The sequence below is a fragment of the Mesitornis unicolor genome, unplaced genomic scaffold, assembly GCF_000695765.1.
Source record: "Mesitornis unicolor isolate BGI_N332 unplaced genomic scaffold, ASM69576v1 scaffold33746, whole genome shotgun sequence".
Taxonomy (NCBI): domain Eukaryota; kingdom Metazoa; phylum Chordata; class Aves; order Mesitornithiformes; family Mesitornithidae; genus Mesitornis; species Mesitornis unicolor.
The window spans coordinates 24554-34508 of NW_010190876.1; the positions used below are offsets into that span (position 1 = coordinate 24554).

The window sequence follows — 9955 nt, forward strand, 5'->3', positions numbered from 1 at the left end:
CACAAACCGCGGATGAGGTTGAGGAGCTCCAGGCCACATGGGGAGCATTCGCCATCCATGCAGGCGAGTGCCAGGAGGTGCTGGAGGCTCTGCAGCCGCTTGTGCCATGTCCAGCGCCCCGACGTCACGGTGATGGATTAAGTCCCTTCTTTGATGTGACAGGGCTACAAAGTTGTGTCGATATTTTCCAAGGAACTTAAGCAAACGGTTGAGGTTTTTCGAGCGGTCTAAATCCCTGCATGCTAACCCGGTACGTCAGGCTTTAAGCCATTAATTCCTAATCATGCCGAATGCCTTCAGTAGCCTAGCTTTAGTATTGAGAGCTTAAAATGGATTTCCACCGAACCACGGTTAATTTGGATAAAGCGAAGAGAGTGGTCTCGTGGAATTCCAGCCTCCAGGTGTGAGAGTGGCCAGGAAGTGACATTTGTATTCAGAAAACCCTCCCAGACATTTGTGCTATAGGCATCTGTTACTGGGAAGGCACCATAGCTAATAAAAAGGGCATTCATTATACCCCGGAAAGGGAGTTCATTAGAGGAAAAAGCCATTCTAGCTTAGTAAGAAATGAATCTAAAACTGCCTTGGAGCTGCTGTTCTCATCAAGTTTCAATGTTAACAGTTTTAACCAAGAGCTAATTGAGCAATCTCAGAAAGTGGAGTAATTCCATTCTTCAGCTCAGCTTTGTTCAAGGCTACCGCTGGCTGCGAAAGCAGCGCAAATGGCTTTCATCGAGCCAGGAACCACCAGTGTTCTTGCCTTTTACTGCTTTGTCTTTCAAAAAAAGGAAAAAAGTAGGGCTTTTGGGCTTTTGGTGAGTGTCATTGGCAAAGGGAGCTGCGCACCAACATCGCGAGGGTCGTATATAACTCTGCGATCCAGTTTTTTGGATAACTGGGGATCTGTTTTCACGACTCTTCAAGCAGCAGTGCTGTTCTGCAGTGCATGGCTGAAGATGCTCCTGCTCCTTGGATGGGCAGAGTGTCACCAGGAAGACAGTGCAGGATTCTTGCAGGATTTTGCATGGAAAAAGAGCCATCACAAGCACCGGTCCAGCACCTCACCAAAAAGTGTGATTCTGTCGTTGGCTGCGCTCTCAGGAGATGCGGGATTAGCTCATGTTGCTTTTAGAAGAGCTTTTATAGAAACCTCTCAAGTTCCCTCGCTTCATGGAAGAGCTGTAATCAAAAATAAACGGACATGATTTAAAGAAAAGAAGCTAAAGCACCGCATCCAGCGTCTTTGGACTCTCTCTTTGGAGAGAGTTTGTTGGTTGAGCTGTGGTGCTGCTTCTCCACCGTTTTCCTGCTGCTGTTGGACGTGCACAGGGCTGTTTGCAGCTTTTTGTGGAAGGTGACTTTCGTGGTGAATGCAGCAGGATTTAGAGTCCCGTTCCCAGGAGGTGGCTGTAGATCTCGTGTTTGTTATGAGATTGCACTGCAGCAATCATCGCCTTCAAGCCAGCAGAGAGCCAGGGCTCTCAGCAATGCACTGCCCTCAGCAGGGGACATATATCCATCAGTGTCTTTAGAGCCTGCTCAGGCACACACAGACAGGTCAGGGCTTCATTTTCTCAGCACTAGCCTCCCATGGCACTGTTGGGTTCAAACACAAACCCAGTTTGATGCCTTCAAAGTCTGGAAATGGGGAGGAGTTTGAACAGTGGAAAGTTGGTTCCCTGCACGAATAGGAGCAGATGCTGTGATGGAAAGCGAGGGGGGAGATGAGCAGGTGGGATTTTGGAATGGGATAAGGCAAGGAAGTTTGGTAACCTTTGCAGAAGTGATTTGCTCGCATTTGGCTCACATCTGCAATGCTGGAAAGATGCTGGGATTTACCTGGTGGCAGCTCACCCACCTGGATGGATGCAGGGCTCAGGCTCCAGCTCAGGATGGTTCAGCTCCATCCCTTTGCAAGCAGGTTTCCGCAATGAGCTACATGTGAAGAAAGGATTGACTTCTTCAGTCTGTCAAAAGCAAAGAACACCCTGCCATGGCAGAGCTATGTGGTGTTTTTTGAGTTTATCTCTGAGCCTCAGGTATGAGAACACCTCCAAGGCCTGGATGCATCCAGCAGTTACGCCTTGCAGGATGGGATGGAGGTGAAGAAGCCGTTTGCTCCGAAGCCTCCAGGTGTGTGAAACTGGTGCAACAGCAGATGTTTTAATGTGGCTTTGCTTTAACCGAGCTGCCCGCTCCTTCCTGCACTTACTGCATTGCAAACAAAGTGCTCCTTGTCTCTCCCTTGCAGCAAACCTTGCTCAGCTAATGTCATTTGTCAAGTTAATCAAGGAGAGTGGGCACTTCGATGGCTGCTGCATAGCCTGGCCGCATTGCCATGGAGACAAGCAGCCACACAGGCATTTTACTTGCCCCGCTTTGCTCTGCAGAGATTTGGCATGAGAAACCACTATTGTATTTGACGTCAACCAACCAACTTGCTGAGGTTGTGAGTAGTTTCTCAAGGTTTCTATCAAGAGATTGGGAAGGCTCTGGCTAACCTTTTGCAGAGCAAATAGTAATGTTGCTGCTAAAGCAATTCCAGGGTCTGTGTGTGCAGCTCCTCATCCCACAGATGTTAGGCTGTGCTGGGAGCTGTGTGAGAGAAGTTACAGCCCAGTAGCTTGGGTTCGGGGCTGCCATTGAGGTGGCATCAGTCCTCTCCATCTGAGTGGTTTCACAGGTGGCTCTTTGCCTACAGGAGCCATAACCATCATTTAAGATACCTTGAAAAGCACCAAGTCCTGTGTTTAAGCATCTCAAAAGCCTGAAATCTCCCCAGCAGCCTGTGGGATTTATGAGCCATCATGCCTTGATCGCATTTGAAACTCAGAAGGGAGTGCTTTTGAAAACCGTATACTTGGGCTGACCTCTTGCATGAGGCGGGATATAGAGCTTCACCCCCCAGCTCCTGCACCAAGCCCAGAAGTCAGAAACAAAGTCTGGGTATTGAAAGGCAAGATGCTCGTGCATGTTACAGAGCTCACAAGCTGTCCTGGCTGTCCCTCTCCTCCCTCTCATGTGTGTATGTGAAATGATGCATTGGAGAGGTTTGGGAATGCTCCTGTGAGCAGCACAGTCGAGACCTGCAGGCACCCACCGGAGGCACAGCCACCTGTTAATCCCCAGTGTCGCTGCGGGACAGCAGAGGAAACCTCGCACCAGCACAGAAAGGGCAAAAGTTCAGATCGGGTTGTTTATGGGATTTTATGGAGCAGGAGCCAAGGATAGCTCAGCTAATCCAGAGGAAACTGTAGCGATGGCGTTAGAGTGCATTTCACATGGGATTCATTCAGCGCGTGCTCAGATGGACCAGTCTTTCTGTCTCCGTTTTTTTAGCCATGAAATATTTTTCTTTACATTCCCGGCTGCCAGCCGCACCGAGCCAAACTCCCAGCTAGGCTGTTTTAAGAAAAAAAGGAGAAAAAAATAATCCCACTTGTCATTTGACCTGCCGACAAGTTAGCAGGGCTTCAGCGCGGCTCCCAGTTACACCAGTGCCCGGTGCTGCTCTGGCCCCCAGCCGCTGCCAGCCACCCTGCACTCCTGCCTGCCGCAGCATCCTCGCTGCAGCATCGCGCTTGCTGAGGCGAAGCCCTGGTGAGGGTGTTGGCTAAAAATTCAGCTAAAAAGCCCGCACAGGGAGAGGAGGAAGGCAGCAGCTTTGCTGTGCCCTCCTGCTCCTCAGCACCCAAAGCTGCACCAGCTCCATGTGGTCACATCCTGTGCACCCTGCCATGGGTGCAAAGCTTCTGGGTGCTTCCTGATAAGATTTTCCTGCCCATGCTATCAATCCAACCATGCGCCAGCTGCCTCCTCTTGATGGGGGCTGTCTTGGGTGATATCTGGGGGCTGGTGCTCCGCGTGTGGATGTGTTGAAGCAGGAGAGGATGGGGTTTTGCAGAGTGGAGAACAAGCGTGTGCTGTTAGTTTGTCTTTGGCCGTAAAGGCATCCCTGGCAGGAGGATGCTCAGGCGTTACCTTCAACTCACCGCTACCTGCAATATCAGAAAAAAGATATCCCCAGGAACCTTTAAAAGCCTCAAGCTCCTAAACAGTAAAACAAAATACAGAACTTAATAATCAGGTGGAAATTACATCCAGCCCAAAGCTGGAGGTAACAGGTAAAGGCTTCACGCTGTAGTGTGCAACAGGAGCAAGGATGGGAACAAGTGTTCAGGACTCGCTTACAGGACATGAGGTAAGCACATTGCACCTGTAGCAAAGAGGAGGTGCTGTTCACGGCTGTCTATTGTTTTGGGTTTTTATTTAAAATAGGTTTACACCTCACTCCATGGAGGACACATTTTGAGGGAAGCACAGGGGCTCCATGGCCAGCCTTTGCGCATGTGTAGCTGGGGCTAGCACTGAAAATGGGTGCTCCCCCTCGCCCTGCCTCCCACCCCTGGGTGCTGCTCTGCCAGGATGCCCAGCACCCTCGGGCCATGCTGCCCCGCAGCCCCCCAGTGCCGGTGGCCATAGAGGGACCGATGTTGCCATCTGCTGGCTTTGCTGCACAGGAGCAGCAAGAGCTTGGCTCGCCCCTCTTGGAAGTCGCCCATGGGAGCGTGTACTGACCCTGTGCATTGCCCTGACCCAACCCTGAGCCTTCTGCAGGTGTTTTGGGGGACAGGATGGGTACCAGCCCCACTTAGGCTGTGCTGCTCCCCACACCCCATCCCACACTGCCCATGCACAAGGGCATCCCCTCCCTGCGGGGTCTGAAGCGTTGGCCTTTGGCACGAGATGCTCTGGGAGAACCCACAAAGCTCCCATTAAGGGAGCTCCTTCCCGTGAAAGACATTTCCACCACTGATCATCACTGTCAGGTGCTTTTTCCTTCTCCGGACTTGTCTTTATTTCCTTTCTCTTTCAAGTTCTTGGCAGTAACTCCCAGGCTGGGAACACATCCCTGCCATAGCAAGCACCCGCGGAGTAACAGCACCCTGCACATTTCCCCCAGCGATGGCCGGGAGCTGTGGGACCACCAGCTCCAGCCCAGTTCCTCCAATCAGCCCTGCAAAATCACTGCTTTGCCCGCAGGAGCAATGGGGCTGAGCCTGCACAATCAGTGCCAGCTCACTCGGGCATTGCTCAGAGGATGAGGTTACTGCTGGAAATCTATTATCTTTTCTTGGCAATTAGCAGCAGTTAGGAGCCCTGGGAATACATGCATGAAGACTGGGCTCGATGGTGGAGCTTGACCACACATGTTGAGGTCAGGATGGGGAGCAAGCGAGACGCTGTTTGCTCTGGCCCGAGAAGACAGCGATGTGTGTTTGTTTTCTATGCTATCTCTCACACAGCGTTTGTTTTGCTTGTCGAGCATTTCAGGAGATAAAATGACCTAAAGGGAGATTATTTTATCCTAATTTAAGCTGTCAATTTATCACTGACTTCTGCTTGTCTGCACCAGCAGGACGGCTTGCTCGGAGTCCCTAGGGAAGCCTCAGCTAGAAAGTGCAAATCTGGGGGGGGAATTGCTGCAGTCTCACATCTCATCTGTGCTTGTAACAACAACCACAAGCTGCTCCCCCGTCCCCCGTGTCGTGTCAGTTCCCATCGCTATGGACTGGCCTGGCTTCCCAGTGGCCTCCCTTCGCTAACTGGGCCCCGGGGTGGTTTCTCTCTTGCTGCAGGCTGGTGGAGGAGTTCATGCTGCTGGCGAACATGGCCGTGGCCCATCAGATCTACCGCTCCTTCCCCGAGCAGGCCCTGCTGCGCCGCCACCCCCCGCCCCAAACCAAGCTGCTGAAAGACCTCATGGAGTTTTGCAACCAAGTCGGCCTCGACATCGACTTCAGCAGCGCGGGGACCCTGCATGTGAGATTTCCTTTCTCTGCCTTCTCAGCAGGTCCTGGGGAAGGCATTTGTTGTGTACCACAGGAAAAGCAGCTCTGCAACGGGGTGTTTCTGGGCTGCTGAAGGTCTTTGGGAGGGCAGGGCGGGAAGTGGGGTGGCTGGGAAGAACCAGAGAGCGATGCTGGGAAAGGTCGGTGGCAGCCAGCGCGGGAGGTATCCGACCGATCCTTCGCTGAGCGTGTCCCGAGGCTGAACTCCAGCTGGACGGCACAGCGCAGGTTCCAGGATTTTCTTTACTCGCTGCAACTGGACTGTGGATAATCCTCTGTTAATCCCGTCCCCGCTGGCCTCCTGCACGCCCCTCTGTCGGCCGAGACTGCTTTCCCCACTCGCTGCCTGTGCCAAGGCTATGTCAGCAGACACGGGGCTGCGCACTCAGCTCCTCTCCTGCACTTTGAACCCTCCAGCCCTTCCTCACCGCCAGGCCCAGGCAGTGACCTCCTGTATCCATGGCTCCCCAGAGCCCCATTAGCCCTCAGCAGCTGGATGGGAGCCAGGCGCGGGTCACGAGAGGGGCTGCACATCTGGGGATGGAGCCAGCGGTCCCCGTGCTCTGGGTGCTCGCTGCTGTTGACCCCAGGAGGTGGCTCGGTGCTCAGGACCGTGTGTGCAGTCCTGTCAGGGCTGCAGGGCCAAAACAAAGCCCAATTTCACGTGCGCGTTTTGGCTTACGAGAGGATTTGCAGGGTAAGGAAAAATTGGCTCTGATGAGCTGCTGTTTGCCCTAGTAAGGTCTTCCTGGGTCCCCCTACCACCACAGCTTGCCAACACTGAATGCTCTCTCTCTCTTTTCCCCTCCAGAAAAGCTTAAATGAAACATTTGGTGCTGACAAATACTCTGAAGCCAGGAAAGAAGTGCTGACCAACATGTTCTCCAGGCCCATGCAGGTGAGAACAGCGCTGTGCTGCCGGACGTGTCTGGCTGTAGCTGTTTGCTGTGGCTCCATCCTCAACCCTCACCCCTTCTGCGTCACCATAGCTGGTCATTTCGTAGGGGCAGAGGGGATGGACGCTGAAGATGAGGCTGCAGGGCTCCCAGCAGCTTGCCCCAGTGCCTCCAGCCCCAGGCAGCTGCTGCAGGTGCTTCACTGGACGGCGGGGTCAGGCCGAGCCTTTCCTTGCACCCTGTAACATCCCCGTTATTGCTGTTTGAGATGGTTCACCCTTGAATTTCCATGTGGGATGTGAGCAGATTCACATGGACCCACCCTGCTCCGTGAAGGCATGCTCCATGGTTCGTGTTTGTGCCATTTCTTTTTATCATGGTGTCCAAACTGGTGCGAAGAAGGAGTCAGGAGCAAGGATGTTACAGAGATGTGGGACTGGCCATAAGCACAGCCTGGTACTCAGACACATGGTCTTAGAAACCAGGTCAGGGAAGCTCTGGAAAGCCTTTGGTTTCCCTCCAGACCAAAAGACCTTCTGTGCAGGTCTCTGTGGTGGAGGCTTGTACTGCTCACATTGATTTCATGTTTGGAACATTTCCAGCTCAGGACACTTACTGGGGTGCTTATCACCCTCAAAAGAAGTTTTTTGTGAAGCATCTGCCTTCTGCATTTGCATCTGGGCATAGCACAGCCTCTTCTGAGGGAAGTCCGACCCCACAGGGAAAAGGGACACATTCCCAAAATGGTCTCTCTGCTGTGGCCTGCTTATCGCTGCAGGAATGAATCATCTTCCCCACATCACTCATTTGACTGTCACTCTTCTAATTAGCTTATTTGCTCCATTTACTCATTAGCAGTTGCCTGAAGTCCTGCTGTACTTTAATGACTCAGTGCTTGCTTGCGAGTGGGATCAGGGACTGGAGCCGTTCAGTAAATCAGCCTCTCGTGTATGTGTCCAGCTCGGGACTGCTGCTTTGTGCCTCTTTTGGAGGTATCAAGGTTTTGGAGACGAACTCTTCTGTGGAGTAGATACCAGAGGGTCTGGGGAAGAAAGAGGAGCACTTAAAGGAGATATTCCATGAGATGTGATTTTGGCAGGAATTAGACTGGCTTCATTATCAGAAGACCAAGGTGCCTGAGTGTTCAGGTGCGCTGTGCCACCACTCACACCTGGAAAACCTGCCGTCAGCCAGGCAAGCAGATGCTCCCCTCCTGTGTTTAGAGCTGCTTCCAGTATGAGCCAGGACGTGCCGGTGGCGGTGGATCCGTGTGACCTGCAGCCCATAGGGAAGGACCACGGGGCTCCAGGGGTGAGAGGCATCAGCCTTGCAAGTCTCTGGTCCCTGACCATGCTTGCTGCAGGGTGGATGCACAGCTCCCCAAAATCCCGAGTGGTTCAGATTCCCACTGTTGTTTCTGAGGATGTGGGTAGCACAAAGCCACGTCAGTGCTCCTTGGAAAGGGTTGACAGCCATGAAGCAGAGGATTTTGTGTTGTCTGCCACCAATATCAGAGCAGATGGGAGAATTGGCCCCATCCCGCCCGTGTCCCCGGACACCACAGTCTCTCGCTGTGGAAAGGACAGATCTGAGCGCTGGCAGCTGCAGAGCATAGCTGTGTGCTGGTGTTGAGGGCTGGGCCGTGGCTTTGACAGATGGCATGGGGAGACCGTCTGGTTGTGGAGGAGTTACCTGCATCCCTGAGTGCATCTCAGCTCCTGGTGATAAAGCTGGTGTTTCGGGGACAAGGCTGCAGTTAAATCAGCCTAAACGAGCTGCAGGTTTAACCCATGGTCACACCAAGCCTGCATCTTCCATCTTTGCTGCACGCTGGTGGTGAAGGCATCAGCATCTTGGAGGAGGAGGGAGATAGGAAGCAACTGGTGAGGAGTGTGTTTGGGGAGGGCCTGGATTGCCACACCAGGAGCCTTGTAACAGATGAAGGAGCAGCGATGTATCGTTTTTCATGGGCTCAGTCACTTGGGGATTCAATCTGTTCACGAGAGCGAAAGCCGCCCCTGGTTGGCTGGGGTTGATTTATTTCCAGGCTTCTTGTGGCTCTCTGGGACTTGCGGCAAACCCCACGGATTTGAGAGCACTTGTGAGTCAAATCTGTTAATGAGGAAACATGTGCTTTGTGCCCAGCTGGTGTCAGCAGGTAGAGCTGCTGTGGTGGCGAGGATGGGTATCAGATTGGGTTCCCTGCAACGTGTAACCTTACCGCAGCCCAGAGGAGCATTTTGGCTACGGTACCCAAGCTGATGCCAACCTCAGTGAGGGTCATGAGCTGCCAACAGGGTGACAAAAATGGTGCTGGGCCCAGCAGCAGCTGGATTTGGGCAGCACATCCATCAGGAAGAAGTACTCCAGGAAATAGCAAACAGTGCAGGACCTCCAGTGTCTTCTCTGACCGAAAACAAGGCCAGGGTTGCCCTGTGCTGCTGGGCATTGGGAAGGAATGAGCCTTTCCCAGCAGCTTTCTCATAGCAGGGATTTTGACCTGTGCCATTAAATGGGTATGCACTGCTTGCTACCTACTTGGCACCACAGGGACCTTCCCCATTTCTGCCCAGGAGCCTGGCATAGGTGCTGTGAATCCCCCGTAATTTGGTGCTGTCTGCCTGCACCAGGGCACTCATCTTCTCTCGCAGCAGCCTCCAGCGCTCGGCGTCTGTCCCTGCCCGACCGCGCCGAGCCTCGTTCAATGGGAGCCGAGCTAATTGAGTGGAGATCATGCTTTGCGGAGTCCATCAGAAACAATTTAATTCTGGGTTGTGGATGGCAGCTGCCACAGCTCCTATCCCAGCTCTTGGGTCTCATAAGGCCGGGACTGATGCTGCTTTTTTTAACCTGCTCTATTTACTTGCCCGGATCAGTGCGGTGCTGCTCAGCAGGAGCTGGCTGTGCTGCTGGGCTGGAGAGCGGAGGATGCAGCTGCCCAAACTGTGGATCCCAGGACCGCTCTGTAATCAGAGCCGGCTACTCCTGTTTTGTTAAAAATCACTTGCTCTTATTTTTAACCGGGTTCATTCAATCGCCACTGTGCTGTGACCCCGCCACAACCCCCCTGCCCCGCACGGCCTCCCCTCCCCGCCTGGGCTTGGGCCCCGTTGTTTTCCCAGCCCCGAGGGCTGGTGTTTCTCAGATGTAAAAATAAAAGCCATAACGTGGGGGATAACAGGGGCAGCCGGGAGAGGTTCAGGATGC

The 9955-nt window shown here is 53.2% G+C and overlaps 1 protein-coding gene across 1 annotated transcript in view; it reads left to right on the plus strand.

The window, feature by feature from the left end:
* The window catches only part of LOC104542300 (DIS3-like exonuclease 2), a gene marked incomplete at its 5' end in the record, with an annotated part of 33287 nt that overhangs the window by 18725 nt on the left and 4607 nt on the right, over positions 1 to 9955 (plus strand). The window contains 2 exons of the mRNA XM_010186557.1: positions 5640 to 5823; positions 6664 to 6750. Coding sequence (XP_010184859.1) covers positions 5640 to 5823; positions 6664 to 6750 — 271 coding nt within the window. The remainder of the gene's footprint in view (positions 1 to 5639; positions 5824 to 6663; positions 6751 to 9955) is intronic.